Below are 22,866 nucleotides of genomic sequence, written 5' to 3' on the forward strand. Positions count from 1 at the left end.
TAGTTTAGGGACCCACTGCTCCGCGAGTGTCTCTGCATGCGATCTCTCACCGCAGCTTGCGACAGTGATATGACTGATCAATCATGCGGTGTCTTGTGATTCAGGGGTCTTATGCGGTGAAAGAAAATAAATAAAGGATAGACCTTACCTAGGTAGCCGACCAGTTATGATGCAAGTTAATATGGCCTCTCAGGTTCAGAGTTAAGTGAAGAATTAAACGATAGCAATTATTCGTTACGCTGGAAAAGGCGGTCAGACTACAAAAGGTGGACACAGCGTAAATTATGAAAGCCGCCGTGGACGTATTGCAGATACTAATTTACAGTATGTTCCTCTGTGTAACATAATTTTCGTCGGTAGGTTAAGTCAGCCGCGAGTCCTAAATGAAGCGGCTAGGCTATATAAACGCTATTGGATACGAGGGTCCCCCAGTAAAATGATTGAAGTCTAAGTACAAGAATCGTGAGACACTAGCTACCTGGAACGAAAACCAGTGCAATCTCTGAATTCAACATGGCGCCTGATCAACCGCGTCGATTCTACATAATCACCTCTCCCAGAACCGGATCAAACCTTCTCTTGAAGATTCTGGCATTGGAAGACCAGCCCAATGTCGCATTTCGCAGAAACGGAGGCTATTTTTTTATGCCGCTGGTCTTGTTAAAAGCAGAGCTCCGTTGTTCTTGGAAACACGTTGAACAGCTAAGCGCAGACCAAAAAGCACATGTCGAAGAGTGCATGAAAAGCTGCTTCAACGAATTCAATGATCATATTGAGAGTGCAGGTTCGGAAGGAAAAATTGTGGTCGTTAAAGAGCATTCTAATTTTTTGACTGATCCGGTTGCTAAGACACGATTCTTGTATGGAGAGGAGAGCATTATTCAAGAGATGCCTTGGACGTTACGAGGTCCAAATGAGTTGGTGCGAACCACGAGCCGTTCAGTTCTTAACGAAACAATACTCTCGGACGAATTCCTGAACACATGGCGACCGGTTTTCCTCATTAGGCATCCAGCACTGTCTTTCCCTTCGTTTTATCGCGCCTCTGTTAGGGCTGACGGTGAGGAATTCACAAAGTCGACTCCAGGACGTCGCGCCTGCCAGATGGTGATGACCATGCGATGGACACGAAAATTGTACGACTTCTATGTCGACTCCTTTAAAGAATGCAATATCCGAGCCGACCAGGAAACCGCAGAGGCCACCTGGCCCATCGTACTGGACGCGGACGATATCATGACCGAGCCTGCAGTACTCGTCAAGCTCTGCAACATCCTTGGGCTAGACAGCGATAGACTGCGCTATGAATGGGGCCCTTCGAATCAATCCCGGCCTCTTTGGGCGCAGGCATTTCGAACTACACTCGACAGCTCTACTACAATCATCACCACAAAGGTTGCTGGCAATGTGAACATCGACGAGGAAGGAAAGAAATGGAAAGAAGAGTTTGGAGAAGAGGACGGCCAGATGATAGAGAATTATGTCCGTGCCGCGATGCTGGACTATGAATTCTTAAAATCAAAAAAGCTTCGGCTGTGATGATACACATGTATTATTGGTGATTTCTCGCAGTCAATATGGGAATTGGAAGATGCGCGCTGCGCATGCTGAGGCCCTGAAATGAAACAAGTTGTTGTATCCTGCAAATCGCTCTTCTTTGCGAGGGGTCAGGGTAAATGATATCAACCAACCAACCAACCACTGTCCATAAGAAAATCGATATTATTAACTCTATGCATCTTCCGCTAGGGACGACCCTTGTTTCCTAAGCTTTGTGCTCCAGTACACTTGTATGGAGCCTTGAGTCCTTCCAGGGAACTCCTGACCGAACCGTTCCGTCACCTCCGACCAAGTCAGGTTTTCTTCCTTCCTGAGCTTCACTAGTAGGCGAACCTCTCTTCGGACCACGACAACGTGCTTCACCCGCTTCTATGTGAGAGATGACTTGAGAATATATGGGCTAACGGAGACGGGATGTGGATAGAATGTATGTTCTTTATCCCTTTCTATGTGAGAGATGACTTTATAATATACATGCTGACGGAGATGGGATGTGGATAGTGTGTAAGTGCTTTAACCCCCTTCCTTCCGCTTGCGAAGTGCTATGAAGGTTACCTTATACAAATCAATGCTAGTAAACTCCGCGTTTGTGATGCATAATACTGCGGCATCGGCAAAATTTTATCGATGTAAGAACTGAGAAGCACACTATGGCTGATGTCCAACTGATCTATTTCTATGCTAGCATATCAGAATTACACGCCTATTCCTAAAGAATGTGTCACGAAATAACTGTGGGATTGGATTGGATAGGGTTCTTCACTTGCCTTGGTTAAGGTTTTCCTTATTGAGTTAGGTTTCCCTGCACCATTATGCGAATGCAAAGGCTTCTTCTATCATGGTTCTACATCTATTGTCGATTCCCTCGGACATAGACAGTATCATAGAAATTGCATGGCAGCATGGCAGCATGGCCACGTGGTAGAGGCGATCGCGTTTGCTCAGCTAAGGGGAGAGAATTCTTGTCGATTGCCAGTCTATTGCGAAATGGTCTTTCCAACATTATCGGGCGATGTGCGAGATATACAGTGAAGATCGTGTTCCATTGTTTCGGACGGAAATCCCCGATCCTTCTCAGGGACGCATACATTCTGTACAGGAACTAGCTGCGCTTTAACAATTATTAATTTTCCATTTCCCCAACCTCGACAGAGTCTGATGTGGCTCCCAATCAATGGCACAGCCCGCACAGTACCATATTACCAGAAGAGCGCAAATATAGGAGCGGATAAGACAAAATAGGAAGTCCATTTATTAGACCGTATATACAGTAACAACGCCTCTTGGACGTCCACGCTACCATCTTGAACAACAACATCCAGAAACCAGACCAATGTGAATGACTAAACCAAGTATGTCCGGGGCATATAATCGGTCAAGATTGCCTTCAACCGACGCTCATCGTTGAGGAAATCAAGCGGAGGATCTTCTTTCTCGCTCACGTAATTTATGTTGTCCCAACTACCCATACGCCTAAATGAAAAGGATCGGTAGATCCTTAGCTTCGTCTTATCAAATCTCAAAGCAGGGTTTTCCTTGCTTGTAAATATCCACGAGGGGTTTCTAAGGTAATCCTTTCCTCTATCTAGCTCCTATCCCAGCTTAAGCTTCCATTTGGGATCAAAAATCAGTTCGTCAAGTGCTGACTGAGCTGTCGATACAGGGACGCCTTTAAGCTGAAACTTTTCCCTATATTTTTTCTAGGATCTTTTATCTCGACCTAATAATAACCGTTAAATATGATAAGATAATTTAAAGTGAGTTAAGTATCATTACTCACGTATAAGAACGCGTAGAAACCCCCCTATAGTGACTTCAAAGTGAATAAAATATGGGTTGGTTAAGTCAAAGGAGAATATTAGTTGGTTGAAGAGAAGTTCGTTTACTATATACCCTCCTTTTAGCCCAAAAATACTATGGCCTATCTGAGAGGATCTTTTAAGAAATGTGGGGCAGTTCCGTAGTTCACGCCCCGGAAGGACTATTTAGGTGTTGCAGGGGTCCGTTTTTGTAGTCGCAGGGATCCGTTTTAATAGTTGCAGGTAGAATAAGCAAAGGCTTATTTCTAGGTGGAGCACAGACTCATCCACATAAACGTCTTCAGGACATTCAAATCGAGCTAATGAGGATATCCGCGCGTGCAAATTATTATTGAAATGTATGATAAGGTTCAATTCAGGTGTCGAGGATAGCCGTAGCTTACTCACCTTATATAGGTTAACTATAAAGAGCTAAGTGGTCCCTACCACTATCTACTATTACTTAAAACTCTTTCTGTCAATCCGCTAAAATGCACCTTCTCGTAGAAGCAGCTCTTATTAGAGTCCTTATTCGCACCTCCTTAGGGGCTTACCTCGGGGTCATCAACCAGGATCGCCAATGTCTGATATAGTCTAACGATAACCATAGATACACAGGTTGCTCTGAACCATTTGCAGAGATCAATAGAACCAACTGTTCGGGTATTAATACTACCTATTCGAACTTGACTACAATATACTAACGGTTTCGCAGAGCTGAGTAAGATCGTGAACGGCAAGCGCAAAGATTTCTCCACTCTTAGTGTAGGAGCGTGTAGGACTAAAGATAGCAAGAATATCGCTTAGATAACGGTCATAGATGCTGGTGAAGTCACTTTCTTCAGTCAGAGCAGTGATAAGTCAGCGTATACCTTGAATTATAGACTACTAGTTAGCAGTTAGTACAGTGCGTCTGATTACAAGTTAATATCCACTACTAGCCTATCGTCCACGCCGATGATCTCAACTACGGCAGCATTCTCTTCTTCGAGCACCGTTCCTATCTCGGCTACAGTTTTAAATAGCAAGTCTGATTCTGCGACTTCTACGTCGAACTGCGTCTGTTATGAAAGGCAAGAGAATCGTATCCGATGTCGAAAGGACAAGGTTATATTGGTCTGAGATTGTGCCTGCTTTATGTTTTCGATTCTTTCCTACTTTTTCTAGTTTCAATCGAATTTATGTTAAGAGCCTCCCTCCTTTTTCCTAGTCCGTAAAATATCATATCTTACATTAAATGAGTATATCTTATCGATTCTGTTGATCTTCTTAGACAAATAGAGTTTCGAGATTCCTCATAAAATCCTACTTCGCTTTGAAGGGGAAAACATATCGAAATCATAGTAATAAACGTAAGCAGTGGTTCTTGTGCTAATTGGACACCTGTGCGATCGCAGCATCCTAGGTGACTCTACAGTAAGCCACACTAAGAAGTCGTTGCTATAAGGCAAGCGCTAGCGCTATTTACTAGAACTACTAATCAACCTGTTTACTGGAGAAGTGTATGAACTTATCCTAGTTTTACAAGAGTATATCTCTTCAGCACATTTCAGTTTGTAAGGGAGAGCGCTGAGAGGAACAAATGTTATTAGAGTATCTTACACGAATTTCCAGCTATCACTGTCACACTTTAACACTCTTATCGGATGCTAGCATTAGCTTCTTCCACGAGCTTTCCGTTTGTGTTATGTGCGGATCTACCGGTAATTCCGGAATGGCCAGCAAGTCCACGGCAGAGGCGCTCTATCTCGGTTGATATAGCTTACATTTTGTTCGTCGGCGAGAACAAATACCTACCGCTAGAAATCTGATCGGATCACTTATATACTTTCTGTGATATAAGACAGACCGACGGCTGTAGCAGATCGTACATCGAAGTTAGTTAATTAGCGGCACTTCTGGTTTATCAGTTCTATAATACTAGGATAAAAATAATGTCGGAGTGCACTCGTTAGAGTACAGTAGCGGCTGTTCCCTCGCCTCTTTCAATCTGTGTCCGTTAGAAATATAGTACAAAATTTACTTAAATAGCGAACAAGACTTCACAGTACCTAGTATAGATCCACAGAGTTGTACCCAGAAACCAACGTATAGCGGTGACAAAAGTGGAAAGTGGCATTACAATATAGAACAGCAGCTTCGTTAAGCAAAAGGCCCCTGTTTAACTGCGAAGGATTCTTGAATAATATAGGACTGCGAATGCGGTCCACGTTTGATATCTGTGTGTACTGAAAGTAATTTCTGCGACTACTTAAATGGATCCTTGCAGGTATCAATCCCTTAGAGCACAAAAGAAATCCCGCTTATTGTATATCTGAGGAGAGGAGAAGGAAATACTAAGCTACGGACAGACGAAGACCTTAGACAAATAATTCGGGATCACAGTGGTCAAGCAGTAGGGATTCGTTCTGATAGTCGCAGGGCAGGGATCCGATTTGGCGGGGTCCGTAGGTTCACTGAGTGAACCAAATAGTGTCACAGCCTTCAGCCTCAAGCTTTTACCGGCCTCGCCTGAACTAGGGGTACCGTCTTCGCTATCTCCGTGATCCTTAGATTTAGTTTACTCTATTGAATAACTACTCGTCAACTAGACCAGGGACCATTTTAGTGGTTGCAGGCTCGCAGGGATCCGTTTTGGTGGTCGCGGCGATTGAGTAGCTAGCGTTGCAAACGTTGCCCTTCAGCCACTAGGAAGAGGTCGTGGCTATCGTGTTTAGGTGAATGACTACTACGGTGTGATGACATACTGTAGATTCGGCTTTTTGAAGAAATAAAAGGCATATGTCCCCCTCTTCCGCGCTCTTAGTTAAGTAGCTAATACTCGCTTTATGAGTCAAATCCAGCCCTGTTACCTGCTCCCCGTTACAACCTCGATCGAAACCATAACCTTGCCGGTGCAATGGCTAGTGCCTCTCGTGGATCGAAGGGAAAGAAATCACTCCGACAGAAAAGAGACCGGCGCAAAACGAGCCTAGAGAACAAGTCACATGAGTTTAGCGAGATTTGTGGGGCAGATGTATGTTTAGGCATACGGATTCGAGATTCTGGGCAGGTCTTTATCTTCAGCGCGGATCCGTCTGGATTTTGGTCGTTCCTTCGCTCTCAGCTAGTATGTCACGGCAAAGTATCTCCTGCGTTCTAGGTCTTCTGACCTTTCTAGGGTTCCTACTACCCGACACCAGTTCAAAGAACCGAAAAGGATCTCTAACGTGATCAGCATCACTCCTTGTTTAATTATATAGGTTCTCCACCTCGATGTACAGGGCTGCTCGAAATCAGATTCACCTCTTTATTCCCTTCGATTCTTTCTTGGACTGCATTCTGAAACACGCTAGTCTATTTTTAAGTCATCTCCCAACTGGTGACTCGTAATTTATATATAGTCACATGATTGTGTTTCTTGTAACGTACCTGAAATAGAATACATCCCACCAAAGTCTCCCAGGCTCTCTGATCAGTGATAAGGGGCCCTCTTTTCACGGGAAAAAAAAGTACGAGCAAAATACGCTGGAGCTGCGTACCCACGACTTATTCCAAGAACAGACAGGAAAGTATCGTAAAATCCATTTCAGTCAATATATACAGTATCAGGAGATCGAGGGGATTGGCTCCTCAGTCAACTTGATCAATCACCTGATTGCGGGGTAATTAGATACTCATATTATTTGGTTGATTATATTCGCTTTTCGACAAAATAGGGGGAGAGAATAATGCAGGGACTGAAGAGAAAAGAATAGTTGAAACGGCTGACTCTACTTCAACTGTGATCCCACCTGAAGATATCAACACTGAATTGGAGACAGTGAACAGGCTCAGGGATGAAATAAAAGCAAAAAGAAATGCCTCAAGGCACATCAGGAGGCCATAAAGAAACTCAAGGATGAAGCGAAAGCAAGAAGAAAATCCAGCAAAGCAGAAAGGAAGGCTGTAACAAAGATCAAGAAGTAGAGACGGCAAAAAGAAAAGCTCTCGACAAGGCACAGCAGGAGGCTGCAAAGAGGCTCAAGGATAAAATGAACGCTTAAGAGAAAGTTCGACGTTTCTTAATACTGTCAGGATATGGATCTCCATTGAACAGACTGCTCACCATTAATTTCATGGGTTTGAATATTATGTTTTAATGTGAGTTAATCTACACACACACACACACATACACACACACAATTCGTTAACGCCGGGCGGCTAAGCCCAAAGGGCAACTAAAACTGATCTACTGATACAGGTCGCAATATATATATTGTCAACATGTGTGTGTGTGCATATCCCTGCAATAAGCGAGCGCATGTATGCGTATGCGCGCTAATGCAATCGGATGCATAATTCTGTATCCCCGATACACCGCTTCATGATATACGATGCTGATTATCAACTATTGCATCGGATGGAAAGAACGAGTTTCCTAACACTCTCGTATGCCCCCATGTTATTTCGGATTTTCATCAGTCTTTTCCTGTGACAGTCTGCTATGTACCTAAAGTTATAAATACTGCCTGTTTCCCCAGTGAAATTGAATAAGTTTGACGACAATATCATAAGTTTGACACCCTTTCCACTCACGAATAGAGCTCAAGGCCATTCTGATTAAACTGTGTTGACCTTCCATTGTTCAACCTGTTCGCTGCCGACCCACCTCTATTGCACTTTCGTCTCTCTTCTATAATCGTAGTATTCGATCGACCTATATACGCCTATAAGTATACGCCCTAGGGTTTATATATATAGCGTAAATCCGATAATTATAAGCCTGATTACTGCAGCCCTTTACTAAAAGCTTTCGGATATCTTACTTTACCTTCACTTTCACCTTGTCTTTCTATCACTTATATCTTATAAATAATAGATTTAACCGATCTATAAGCTACCTAGCCTAAATATCTACTAAAAAGCTACGTATACTAGACCTCCTAGATTACTACTATACAAGACTATATAGTAAAAAATAGTGTATAGTAATATACTAATCCTAATTAACTACCTACTACGCTGCTATATGAACCGATAAAGCTATAGATATCTAATATAGCTAGGTAGCTATCTAATACCTTTATATCTAATAAACTATTACTTATACACCTAATTAATCTGACACTAAATTAAATATCTATCTATAGAATCCTTCTTAACGAATACAATTCGTCTAGATCTGATTTTAAGTAACATATATAATTAATTTAATCACTTAAGTATAGTATTTAAGTATCTCTTACACTAGAAGGAAGAAGAATTATTAATAGCCTATCACTACGTAACGTAATTATATATATCGTACATAGACTAATATGATGTCATATCGATAGCTATAGAATCTGCTAGAATCTTCTATGTGGCAACCACTAAAATATTCATGATGTCAAGACTAGATATCAGCTGATCTATATGATACTATAACTAGGTCATATAGAATCTAGCAGAACTAAATGACATCAATAAAATCTGCCCAAATCTCCCGCTTTCTCAATTATATAAGGAATCTAAATCACTGAGCAGAGTGATTGGAATTCTAAGTCCCTTTTTATTCTCTAATCTGAATATATACTATCTTATCCAAGATAGTAATTCTTCTACTACCTATTTAAGCCTGCTTCCTATACGTCATAGCCTGCTCACAATATAGCTATACGCTATATTTACTTAATTAGACTAATCAAAGAATCGCTAAATCCTACGTAATTAAGATAAAATTATACGCTAAGCGCTACTATCTAAATCCTCTTAACTTACTATATAGGGCTAAAAGTAGATTATTTATAAATTATAAGGAAGTTAGGCTAATATCTCTTACTTCTAAGACCCTCTTGCTTTAGTCTACGACTTCCTAGAGGCTATTTAACTAAGCGACTAAGGCTTCTATATATTCTAGTGTAATACAATCCTTTAAGGCTTATAGTAGCCTATACTTACTAAATTAGTTAATCTCTTTATTAAATAATATCAACTAATTATATTATCTATATATAATAGGTAATAGATTATATACTAAACCTATTAAGGTAGAAATTATAATAACGAATCAAAAGAAATACTAACGAAACTAGGCCGAAAGGGTAAGGGTACCTACCTGTCGGATTTACGCCGTGTGCATAAACCCTGGGGTGTGCTTAGAGGCGCACACAGGTCGATCGAATACCACGATTATGGAAGAGAGACGAAAGTGTAATAGAGGTAGGTTGGCAGCGAACAGGTTGAACAGTGGAAGGTCAACACAGTTTAATCAGAATTGCCTTGAGCTCTATTCGTGAGTGGAAATGGTGTCAAACTTGTTCAATTTAACTAGGGAAACAGGCAGTATTTATAACTTTAGGTACATGGCAGAATGTCACAGGAAAAGACTGATAAAAATCTCAGAATAACATGGGGGCATACAAGAGTGTTAGGAAACTTGTTGTTCTTTGCGTTATGATGTGATAGTTGATATCTTTTCATCGTATTGTATAGTCGTGCTCTGTGGTGTTGATGTGATTGGTCCGACCGTATTGCTTATAGTCGTGCACTGGGGTGTTTATCCGATTGGTCCGATGTGTATTGCTTATCAACACACTTAGTGCGGGGTATTGCACATCCATATGTTGACACTACCTATATAAGGGTCTACTAAGTAATAGCTATTACGATTTTAATTAATATAGCTATATTAACCTACTAGTTAAGCTAAAGGATTAGAAGCTTAGTAGAAAGGCCTAGTAAGTATTTAAACAATAATATAAATTCTTACTAGTATATAATTAAAAAGTATTAAAAATTAGATAAATCTAAATTAGATAAAATAGCCGAATTAAACGAATCGCCTAAATCGACTAAAAGAGATATATTTTTAGTATATATTCTGAGAGAACAAACTAATAATATCTTCCGAAGTAATAATAATAAGGTAATAAGTATAATTTAGGTCTCTACTAAGAAAACGATATATAGTATTATAATACTAGAGTATTAATCTATATTACGAATAATAGAGATTTACTATTAAATTATAGGCTAGTTATTTCCTCTGTTATAGTAAGAAATATTAAGACTATAATCCTTAGCTATAGAGAGCTTATAGTTATCTTAACAAAATCTCTTAATAGAAGCACCTTTCCTTTAAAGTATATTACGTACTACCCTAGATTCTATATTAATCTAATATTAGTAGAACGTATTATAAGCGTAGGAATCTATCTTAATAGTAAGAGCTATATACTAAAAGAGAAAGATAGAATACCTATCTGCTAATTAAATACAAAATCTAATATATATCTAATTAAATAGGATAAAACGATAGATATAGGGTATTATATTACTAATTATATCTCTCTTCCTTTACCTATCTCTTACTTATCTCTTACTTATACTTCCTATAATTATATATCTCCCCTTACTAACTAATTTAGTAAGGTTATACTGTCTTTATATACAAAGAAACAACTTAATAGTATAATTAATTAGTAGCACCGAAGACTAGGCTATATTAGCTACGATATTATATTACGCCTATTAGAGTATATATCAAATATTATAATTAAAGATATATCTTTGCCTATTAGCTATTATAAAGTATATAAACTAGCTAATTTACTACGTTAAGTCTCTCGATTACTAATACGATATAATCGACCGTTCGAATCTCTGTACTAGGACCTTATTCACTTCGAGTAATCGCTTACGAAAACTTCCTATCTATTATATTCGGTTAATCCTATAACTAAATATTAGCTAGCGTAAGACCTCTCTTTAAAGACTAATTTAATATAATCCCTTTCTAATCAAATCGATTTCGTACGAAACTAATTTAACCTAAGCGTCCTTATAGTGTATTCAGATAACGAAAAAGTATTATCCGACTTCTTTAATTAGTAAGTAACTACTCGCGGAATTAAGCTAGAGACTACTCTACCCTATTAGCCTAATCAAAATAGCTACGCTAAATAATATAGTGTATTAATATCAAAGATAGCTAGGTAGATAACGATTAATATAAACTTACTAAGCTATCTTTAGCTAGAAGCAGCTAAGATAGCTATTTATATTCAAAATCGTATACTATACTACTTAATTAACTAGCAATCGCTATATAAAGCACTTACAGCCTATCTAGGCGATAATACCCTATATTAGCTATAAGCTAAACCTAACCTTTCGAATATACAAATCTTCGGATACAAAGTATACGTATATATTAATAAGCTTCTTAGACTAGCTAAGCTAGCGCTAAGCGTAGCTATTAGCTATCTAGTAGGCTATAAAGTATATAATATTTAGCGAATTTAGATACCCTCTAATCGTTAAGTGATTTGTGTCGACATAAGTAGGTATATAAGCCTATGCTATCGAACTTAACAGAATACGACGGAACGTCTACGTAACAACGATCTTCAACGATTGACATCAATAGATTACATATATAACGAAAGAGCTTCAACACTCTATTTCTCTTGATTTCTATAAGATTCTAGTCTGACGTATTGCCTTAATTTCATAAAGTTATAAATACTGCCTGTTTTCTATAGCTAGTTGAATCAAGTTTAATAATTGTGATGAAGTTAGAGCATTCTTCTATTATAAGTTAACTTCTGATTCTAAGCCGAATCGTACGACCTGACTTAACCTATACGATTCTTCACCAATCGTATACTAATTTGACCAACCGTATACACTCGCTTGCTTATACACGCCGAAGGATTTATGCTGACCCCGTAAATCCGACAGTTATAAGCCCGATCGCTGTAGCCTATTGCTAAAGCTTTCGGATTCACTCTTCTCTGATCTATCTCTTACTTTCGTCTCACCTATCTATCACTTTCGCTTGATAAGTGATAGATTCGACTAATATTCAAGCCACCTAGCTTAACTACCCTTTAAAGTACTACGCGCACTAGATCCCTTAGTACACTGCTATACAAGATTATACACTATCGAATAGTGTATAGAAATACACTAACCCTAACGAACAGCCTGCTATACCTCCGTAGGAGCCGATAAAGCTACAGATATCTGATATAGTTAAACGACTATCGAATACGTTCACTTCAGACGAACAACCTATACGCCTGATTAATCTTACACCTAATTAGCTATCAATCTACAAGATTCTGCTAAGCGAGTATAAGTCGTCGAAATCAGACTACCTTCGCTATATACATATAATCGAATTGCTAAAGTAAGGTATTCGCTTATTACTTACGCCTAAGGGAAGGCAAATCGTTAACGGCCTATCCCTACGTAAAGCTATTATAAAGCTTCGTACTACGTTCGCTCTATTAAGCTAATCGAAGAACCGCTAAATCCTACACGATTAGGACGTATTAAAGCGCTAAACGCTACCTACTAAGCCTTCTAATCTAGCTATATAATACCAGAAATAGGTGATTTACTAAGCCGACGGCGAACAGGCTAATATTACCTAGTTCTAAGATCCCTTATCAGCAATTTATAATTTCCTAGAGGCTATTCAACTATACAATCAAAGCTTCTATACGTTCTAGTATAACACTATCCTTTAAGAGATAAAGCAGCCTACTTTAACAGAGCTAGTTAATTAATTTATCGACTAATATCGATCAGCCCTACCGTCGTCTACTAGTAAAAGCAGACAGCAGATTACTTATACAACCTATCAGGGCCGAGGGCCCGATAATAATAACGATAGTAACAAAAAGCCACCGAAACTACGCCGAAAGGGCACCTACCCTTACTAGGGTCTACCTAATAACAGCAACCACGATTTCAACAGATACCTATATATTAACCTACGCGCTAGGCCTAAGGGCTAGCAGCTAGACGAAGAAATTTAACAGACCTTCTAAAGGATTTACGAATTATCACCTATATTTAAGACTATATACGACTTTACGGTTAAAAGACATTAAAAGCTAGCTAAATCGGGTAACTAGAAGTATACATATAAGCGCGAGCTAGAGCAAGCTCTACTAGACGAAGAAATAACGACTAGGGATACTTTCTCTGCCTATATCCCGAAACAGTAAGCTAAAGACCTCTTCTGAGCTAATAATAGGAAAGCTATAAGCACGATTTAGATCCTAGCTAAGAAAAATAACACCTAGTACTATAATACTAGAGTATTTATCTATATTACGAATAACAGAGATCTACTATTAAACTATAGGCTAGTCGTCTCCTCTATTATAGTAGGAAATACTAAGACTACTATCCTCGGATATAGAGAGCTTATCTTAAAGCTAACACAATCTCTTAATAGAACTAGTTTTCCCTTAAAGTATATTATATATTACCCTAGATTCTATATTAACCTAATTTCTGCAGAAAGAGCTATAAGCGCTAGAATCTATCTAAATAGCAAAGATTATACGCTAGAGGAGAAGGATAGCACGCTAATATACTAATTAAATACAAAATCAGGTATTTATTTAATCAAATAGGACAAAATATCTACTACCGGACACTCTGCTAATTACGTTTCCCTTCCTTTACCTATCTCTTAGCTATCTCTCACTTCCGATTTACTTAATAATAATATTACTAGCTAATTCGATAAGATTACCCTATCTTTATACACAAAGAAGCCGCTAGATAGAACTATTAACTAATAGCACCGACGATTAGGCTATATTAGCCACAACGTTATAGCACGACTACTACAGCACTTATTAAATATCACTATCAAAGATATATCTTTGCCTATTAGCTATTACGAAGTATACAAACTAGCTAATTTACTACGTTAAATCTCTCGATTACCGATACAATATAATCGACTGTTCGAATCGCTATACTAAGACCTTATTCACTTCGAGTAATCGCTCACAAAAACGTCCTACCTGTTATATTCGGTCGATCTAATAACTAAATATTAGCTAGCGTAAGACCTTCCTTCGAAGACTTATTCAATATAATCGCTTTCTAACTAAATCGATTTCGTACGAAACTAATTTAACCTAAGCGTCCTTATAGTGTATTTAGATAACGAAAAAGTACTATCCGACTTCTTTAATTAATAAGTAACCGCTCGCGGAATTAAGCTAGAGACTACTCCGCCCTATTAGCCTAATTAAAATAGCTACGCTGAACGATATAGTGTATTAATATCAAAGATAGCTAGGTAGATAACGATTGATATAAACCTACTAAGCTATCTATAGCCTAAAGCAGCTAAAACAGCTATTTATATTTAAAATCGTATACTACACCGTTAATCAACTAGCAATCGCCCTATAAAGCACTCGTAGCCTATCTAGGCGATAATACACTATATTAGCTATAAGCTAAACCTAACCTTTCGAATATACAAATCTTCAGATACAAAGCGTATATACGTATTAATAAGCTTCCTAGACTAGCTAAGCTAGCGCTACGCGTAGCTATCAGCTACCTAGTAGGCTATAAAGCATATAATATTTAACGAATTTAGATACCCTCTAATCGCTGAGTGATTCGTACACAAGATATACAATTCAACGAGAACGAATTCTACGATACCTTATTGCCTAATCAAAGGATTCGCGTCTATAAAGAAGACCTTTCACAACCGATTGATATACTCGATAATAAAGAAACGCTGAAGATCCTTAACGATATCGATATACTAATTGCTTCCCTATAGTATAATCTAGGGGGTAGAAGCCCTAGTACGACAGCTAATTTAGATCCTGCTATACCCTCTTAGCCTTCCGAAACCTTATATTCGCCTTACTTTCAGCTTACTTCTGATCCTAACGATTATAACGAAATCCTTAGAGACCAACCGCCTACTCCCCTACTTAATCTAAAAGCAGACAGATTCGACTAATCTGACTAATCAGACCCTTCTAATATTAAAGACACTAGCTAATCTAACTAGATACAGCCTTTTGTGCTTATTAATAACACTAATTTCGACCCTTCCGGTTACGAACTACTAATATCGACTAAACGCCTACGTTCTAATTCAGATACTAGCTAAGACTATAGTAAAGCTAAGCGCCCTTATATTAACCTTATAGCGTTTATATAGGCCTTCCTGCTAGACCAAAGTATACAAAAGCAGCCAAAAATTCTAATATCCTCTATTCCACCTATACTATCCGGCTACAATCAGCTAGCTAGCTACCCTTTCAAGAGCTAATTTCGTTAAGCTATACAGATTAAATTCAATAAGCTTATAGATATACGTATATTTAAACTAATAAGCGTATATCTAATTACACACGTATATTAGACGAATTGTAAAGGAATTAACTAATCAGACTACCCCTGCTACTAGTTTATCTTAATACAATAGGTATTCGCTTATAAATCAGACAAATCAGGCTATCTCATACGCTTTAAAGCTCGCTTATGTATACATAGAGATATATAAGTTCCTAACGACTAAGACGCTTGTATTAGCACACTTATAGCTAGAACGTTTCGCACGCTTATCGCGATTATCACACAATTTAACCTTAAGACCTTTCAGATAGATACTGTTAATACTTTCCTAAACAGCTCGCTAAAGGAAGAAGTTTACTGCCGATATCCCCTAGGATTAAGCAGGAAATCGATAGTTTTACGCCTATATAAGGCAGTATATAGCCTACAAATCGCTAGTAAGCGATAGGAAGATAATATTAAAGAGATACTACTCTTACTTAGATTTAAACCTTACCCTAATAACCCTGCCCTTTATACTAATAATCGTATAATTATTATAGTATTCGTCGACGATTTCCTTGCTGCCTATCACAAAAGTAAGAGTTTATACGCTTAGTAAATCAAAAGACTACTCTCAGAACGATTCGAAATAAAAGATTGCGGCGAACTAACACAGTTTATTAATATTCGAATCGTACGTAATCGATTAAAACGAAAGATCTAGCTAAATCAAGCAGCCTATATTAAAAAGATAGCTGCTAGATTTAACCTGCTAAACAGCTAGAAAGCCCTAAAACTACTACTTCTAGCTACACAAAAGCTTAATCTAATTCTGATAGAACTAATCGACCCGAAGATTATTAAGCTATATCAACAAAAGTATAGATCTACCCTTTTCCCTGCTGATTAGACTAGACTAGATACTGTATTTGCTAACTAATTGCTAGCTAAATCGCTTACTCGCTATAATAAGAAGTATTTAGTAGCTATCGACTATCTAATACTATATCTTTATACTACAAGATACCTTTCGCTCTGCTTTAACAGCGAAATAAGAGCTTCTATCTTTACTACCGCCTCAGATACAAGCTTTGCTAACAATCCTAACCGAAAGAGCTCTAAAGGATTTATCTTCTACCTATTTAGTAGCCTAATTAAATAGAAATCGCGTAAGCAGAAGACTATTATTACGTCGACTACAGAAGCCGAATTACTAGCTATTAGCTACGCGGCTAAGTAGCTATATTAGATCAAACGCCTCTTTTCCTTTATCTAATTCGAAACTAACTAATTAGATATAATCGAATACGATAATCAGCAGACAGTTAATTTACTTACGCGCGAGAAATCAACATTTCAGACTAAACTTCGTTATATTAATATCCACTAGCTTTAGATTCGCTAGGAAGTCCAAGCTAGACGATTGCGAATTGAATAGGTTAAATCAGCCGAAATAATAGCCGACAGCCTCACGAAGCGTTTATCTGCGGAAAAATATACTGCCTTTGTTTAATAGCTAGGTATAGAGATCTTACCTACAGAAAAATCCCCTTCTAATATCTCTTATTCAGCTCTCACTTTGACCTTATATTAAGAGCTAAGGGGGTATATCGATATAAGTGGGTATATAAGCCTATACTATCGAACTTAACAGAATACGACGGAACGTCTACGTAACAACGATCTTCAACGATTGACATCAATAGATTACATATATAACGAAAGAGCTTCAACACTCTATTTCTCTTGATTTCTATAAGATTCTAGTCTGACGTATTGCCTTAATTTCATAAAGTTATAAATACTGCCTGTTTTCTATAGCTAGTTAAATCAAGTTTAATGATTGTGATGAAGTTAGAGCATTCTTCTATTATAAGTTAACTTCTGATTCTAAGCCGAATCGTACGACCTGACTTAACCTATACGATTCTTCACCAATCGTATACTGATTTGACCAACCGTGTACACTCGCTTGCTTATACACGCCGAAGGATTTATGCTGACCCCGTAAATCCGACAATTTGTATATAAGATATACAATTTAACGAAAACGAATTCTACGATTCCTTATTACCTAATCAAAGGATTCGTATCTATAAAGATAGCAATCTATTACAGCTGATTACTACTCTTAACGATAAAGAAATAACAAGAATCCTTAACGATATAGATATTCTAGTCTAGACAATATAGTAAGATCTAAGGGGTAGAAGCCTTATAGCAGCTAATATAGATCCTGCTATACCCTCTTAGCCTTCTAAAACCTTATATTCGCCTTATATTCAGCTTACTTCTAATTAAAACGATACTATTCTAAGCGATTATAACGAAATCCTTAGAGACTAACCGCTTACTTCTCTACTTAATCTAAAAGCAGACGAATCTATGTCTAATATCGACGATACTAGATAATCTAGCTAGATACAGCCTATTATACTAATTAATAATACTAACTTCGACCCTTCTAACTACGAACCCCTCTCTATATTAAAGTAATAACAATCCGATTTAGATACTAGCTAAGTCCTAGATAAGGTTAAACGCCCTTATATTAACCTTACTTTACTTACGTAGGCCTTCCTACTAGACTAAAGTAAGTAATTAAAGGTACTAATTTTATTAATCCCTATACTACCTTCTAGCTATTATTACTTAATTAGCTACCCTTTTAAAAGCTAATTTCGCTAAGCTATACAAATTAAATTTAATAAGCTACTAGATATATATATATTTAAACTAATTAATATAAACCTTATTATATATATATTAGATAAATTATAAAGGTTTAGATTAATTAGAGTACCCTCGCTACTAATTAATCCCTATAAGATAGGTATTTACCTATAAATCAGATAAATTAGGCTATCTTACACAATTTAAAGTACGCTTATACGTATAAGGTAATACCTAAATCCCTAACAATTAAGACGCTTATACTAGTACCCTTACTACTAGAACCTTTCGTATACTAATTACGATTATTATATAATATAACCTTAAAACCTTTTAGATAGATATAGTTAATACATTCTTAAATAGCTCGCTAAAAGAAGAAGTTTACTACTAATATCTACCTAGATTAGGCAAGAAATCGATAATTCTTCGCCTATATAAGGCAGTATATAGTCTACGAATCGCTAGTAAGAGATAGGAAGATAATATTAAAGAGATACTTCTCTTACTTAGATTTTAATTGTGCCCTAATAACCCTACTCTTTACACTAATAATCGTATGGTTATTATAGTATTTATTAACGATTTCCTTACTACCTATTATCGAAGTAAGAGTATATACGCTTAGTAAATAAAAGACTATAGCGAATTAACCTAATTTATTAGTATTCGAATTATACAAGACTAATTAAAACGAAAGACCTAGCTTAATTAAGTAGCGTATATTAAAAAGATAACTACCTGATTTAACCTACTAAACAATAATAAGCCTATTAATATATTACTACTAATTACCTAAAAACTTAATCTAATCTTATTAGAACTAATTAATCCGAAGTATATAAAGCTATAACAACAAGAATATAGATTAACCTTATTCCCTACTGTTTAGACCCGGCCGGATACTATATTCGCTAACTAATTACTAGCAAAATCGCTTACTCGCTGTAATAAGAAGTACTTAGAAGCTATTAATTATCTAATTCCTACCTATATTAGACAAAATACCTTTCTCTCTGTTTCGATAGTGAAATAAGAGCTTCTATCTTTACTACTACCTTAAATATAAGCTTTACCGATAATCTTAATCGAAAGAGCTCTAAAGGATTTATCTTCTGCCTATTTAGAGGCCTAATTAAATAGAAATCGCGTAAGTAGAAGACTATTACTATATTAATAACTAAAGCCGAATTGCTTACGATTAGCTACGTAGCTAAGTAGCTATATTAGATTAAACGCCTCTTTTCCTTTATCTAATTTAACCCTAACTAATTAGATACGATTTAATATAATAATAAGCAGACAGTTAACCTGCTTATATAAGAGAAATCCTCCTTTTAAATTAAGCTTCGCTATATTAATATTAATTAACTTTAGATTCGCTAGGAAGTTCAGGCGAAACAGCTACGAATTAAATAGATTAAATTAGCTAAAATACTAGCTAATAGACTCACTAAGCGCTTTTCTGCTAAAAAATATACCGTTTTCGTTTAATAGCTAGGTATAGAAATCCTCCCTACTTAATAGAAGGACCCTTCTTTCCCTTCTTCCTCTGTATTATCTTATTCAGCTCTTACTTTGCCCTTATATCAAGAGCTAAGGGGGTATATTAATATATAGATATACGATACCCTGCACTAAGCGTATAGATAAGCAATATATATCGGACTAATCGGATATCCACTACTACACAATACGATAATAAGATATTAACTATCTTATTAAATAGAAAGAACAACGAGTTTCCTAACACTCTTGTATCCCCTATATTACTAGCATACAATTTGGGTTTACCAAATGGCTGCCTCTTTCGGCGTCAGTCGACGCCTTTTTCGGCCGTCGTTTGGTAACACGTGACCTCACTTTCTCGACACGCCTCCGTCACGCTACCACCACGCACCAGCCAGACCCACCCGTAAAAGAGACCCCAGCAATTCAGTTGCCTCCGTCAAAGGTTCCCTGAACTTGGACGCTTTGCGAGGGCGCCAAAAATGGCCTCACTTCACTCCGCTGAATGGGCCCGGCCGCAGGCCAAGTCACGATGGCGCAAACCTGCTACCGTGGCCCATTTCCCTTATATTCTTCGTTCTTCCACCCATCCTGCCCCCGCGGTCGCGAGTGTATCCCCCCTCCGGCCTACTAGGGGCTCTTTCCTTTATATCCTTCGGTTTTCATTCTTTCCGCCTTTCCTGCTTTCTCGACCTTGGGTATATCTCCCCGCACACCTGCCGCTCGTTCTTCTATTAGTACACTTCCGGCCGCTCGACTGTATCGTGGTTTCGTCGCCTCAGTTCCTCCCACGGCCTCCGTCCCTTCCCCGTCCCTGTACTTCCGCCGATCCTACTAATGAAGCGTTCTCGACCAATAATGCGCTTGACGGTAGGGTGTTTGTATTTCCAGTGAATTGAATGAGGATTGTACAAGCAGAGAGAGGATAAGTTTTGTTGGGAGAGTGATAACAGCATCCTTAATTTAGTTTGCAAGGATGGATAAACCCACGAGCCCTAGCCGGAAGAAATGTTGTTCTTGGTGGTTATTCTTACTATTCCCTCCCTGTCCTCGGTTGAATTGATCGAATTTGTGATAGGGAATGCACGTTCCACTTTCAGAATACACACCCGGGGCTAAACAGAGACAAGGCTAGCTAGTGATAGCGGCTTGAGTCATGACATCCCGGAAAAGAGGGGTTATAATGGAGAATCGATATGGACTATTGCATTGGCATGGCCTTGGCATAATCTTAGTCCAGGGTTGTCTTGGCATAAATCTTAGCAGGGGTTCGGCCCCACTTTCCAACATACTTCTTCGCTTCGAAGCAAATAATAGCAATAGATTTCATATTTTGTTTTCGTTGGGAGTGGAGCTCGCTTAGTTTCTCCCTCGGTTACTATTAGGCGAAATTGATTATGTAAAGCGGATATTACCTAATGTGCCGTGCTGCTAGCAAAACGTGCCGTGTCTGTAGCAATTCCCCGGTTACTAGTACTGCTTAGGTATGTTGGTCTGCAAATAGCCCAGCCTGTTCTTGTTACCTGGTTGAAAGTTGAAGAGCACTCCAACAGCTGTGGGCAATAGCCTTCCACGGAGTACTCCCGTACATTCGCTACAAGGACACTTACGGAATAGATCGCAATTCACTTTCTTAGGCTCTTCTACGTAGTTAAATAATATTTGCGAGACTGGTATAGAGGATAGTCGATCTGATGATTGATACAACGGAGCGTCGTGTACCATCCTGATATCTACCCGTTTAGATATAAAACTATTATGACAGGTATTTATTTATTTAAGAGCTTGCATCGCGGTCTTTTCCAGAGATTGCAGAACGGAGGAGGGTCAGGATAGCCGACTTAGTGTCGGGATTTTGCAGCCACTCGGCCGCCTCTGAGGGGGTTTGGCCATGGAAATTTGTGCCTTGTGATCGTGCTGTGAGATCTGCTCCCGCATCTAGTAGTACTTTGATAGCGCTCGTCTGGGCATTACGGATAGCGCAATGCAGGAGAGTGCCCCATCTAGGGTGGGATGCATTCGGATCGAGGCCCTTTCCAAGAAGGAAGGAAGTCTTGAACTGTGATCCAGCCACGCGCCGACCCACGGCATAAAAGAGGTGTTCCGATTTCAACCGCGCACCATATTCGAGATACAGATCAAGTAGAGTGGTGTCATCTTCTCGAAGGCAATAAATAGCAGTAAGGAAGGTGGGTGCCCCCCGGGAGTCGACGCGGTTAGAATCAGCGCCCCGTGAGAGGAATTCACGAGCGCATTCGGGATCTTCTATGAAGCTATTGTGGGTTAGACCTCGATTCAGATATACAGTAAAATAGCTAATACGTACGCAAGAATAGGGTCGCCACTGGAATCGGTTGCGTTAGGATCAAGGCCATGATCGAAGAACAGGCGAACAATGGTCGGGTGTTGTCGGCTACTGTCCCCACGGAGAGCGGCCACTGATTTAGTAGACACGCTAGCGCCAGCGTCGAAGAGCACCGGCACGAGGTCAGTATGCACCATTGCAGTGGCCTCAGCGAGCCCTTCGTCGAGCTCTTCGGAAGTTAGTCGCCCGCTGGCGATGGCTTCCTGGGTCTTTGATAGGTCACCCTCGTAACAAGCATCAAGAAAGGCCTCCACAAAGGGATCTTTGAGTGTCATGGTGCCGGCGATATGGATTCTTTAGATGTGAAGATTGAATGCGAAGATTGTAAAGAGACTGGATTGAGCTTAGGGTAGCGCTGGTGAGATTCCGCAAATTATCAAAACGTGTGGTAGCCGCCAAACGAGATCTGTATATGGAGAAGCGATGTGGGGGCGCCGGAGGTAGTAGGACCGAAGGGGCACAGACATGGAATTATGTAGAGAACGGCTGGTCTGTTAGTATAAGTGGACCCTTGGAAGTTGGTCGAGAATAACGCTCCGCCCGAGCCAATTGATGCTTATGATCGCGCCACCCTTCGGAAACTTCGTGCATTACTATACATTATTTTAGTATAGAGTCTTTAGACAGTTAGGAACTACCCGTGGCTTTGACTAGCTTGAACTAAATATATGGGGCCAGGTAGTTTGAAGGCGAGAAGCCCAGTTTTATCCGTGCCTTCGCGCACCCACCGCTTTCGCTTATGGATGCGCCCGCAATCCCCGTCATTCCGCAATCCCTGTCACTTTGAAATTTGTATGGCCTCACCATACAAAAGGTACGTACCTCCTGGTTTTACATTTACTCGAATATCTTAGTATCTTATAAGAAGGGACTTAGATTTTATATAATAGCATA

At 38.8% G+C, this 22,866-nt stretch overlaps 2 protein-coding genes across 2 annotated transcripts; one reads left to right on the forward strand and one right to left on the reverse strand.

Moving 5' to 3' along the window:
• Positions 1 to 513: 513 nt before the first annotated feature.
• Positions 514 to 1,539, forward strand: N7473_008991 (uncharacterized protein; the record flags this gene model as incomplete). The annotated part of the gene is made up of 1 exon (XM_057154930.1): positions 514 to 1,539. The coding sequence occupies one exon, from the start codon at positions 514 to 516 to the stop codon at positions 1,537 to 1,539; it is 1,026 nt and encodes a 341-aa protein (XP_057006060.1).
• Positions 1,540 to 21,384: 19,845 nt separating this feature from the next.
• Positions 21,385 to 22,247, reverse strand: N7473_008992 (ankyrin repeat domain-containing protein; the record flags this gene model as incomplete). The annotated part of the gene is made up of 2 exons (XM_057154931.1): positions 21,385 to 21,880; positions 21,934 to 22,247. The coding sequence occupies 2 exons, from the start codon at positions 22,245 to 22,247 to the stop codon at positions 21,385 to 21,387; spliced, it is 810 nt and encodes a 269-aa protein (XP_057006061.1).
• Between the last annotated feature and the right edge of the window lie 619 nt (positions 22,248 to 22,866).

Source organism: Penicillium subrubescens (assembly GCF_028828155.1).
Source record: "Penicillium subrubescens strain IBT 31985 chromosome Unknown utg000006l_segment0_segment0, whole genome shotgun sequence".
Taxonomy (NCBI): Eukaryota; Fungi; Ascomycota; class Eurotiomycetes; order Eurotiales; family Aspergillaceae; genus Penicillium; species Penicillium subrubescens.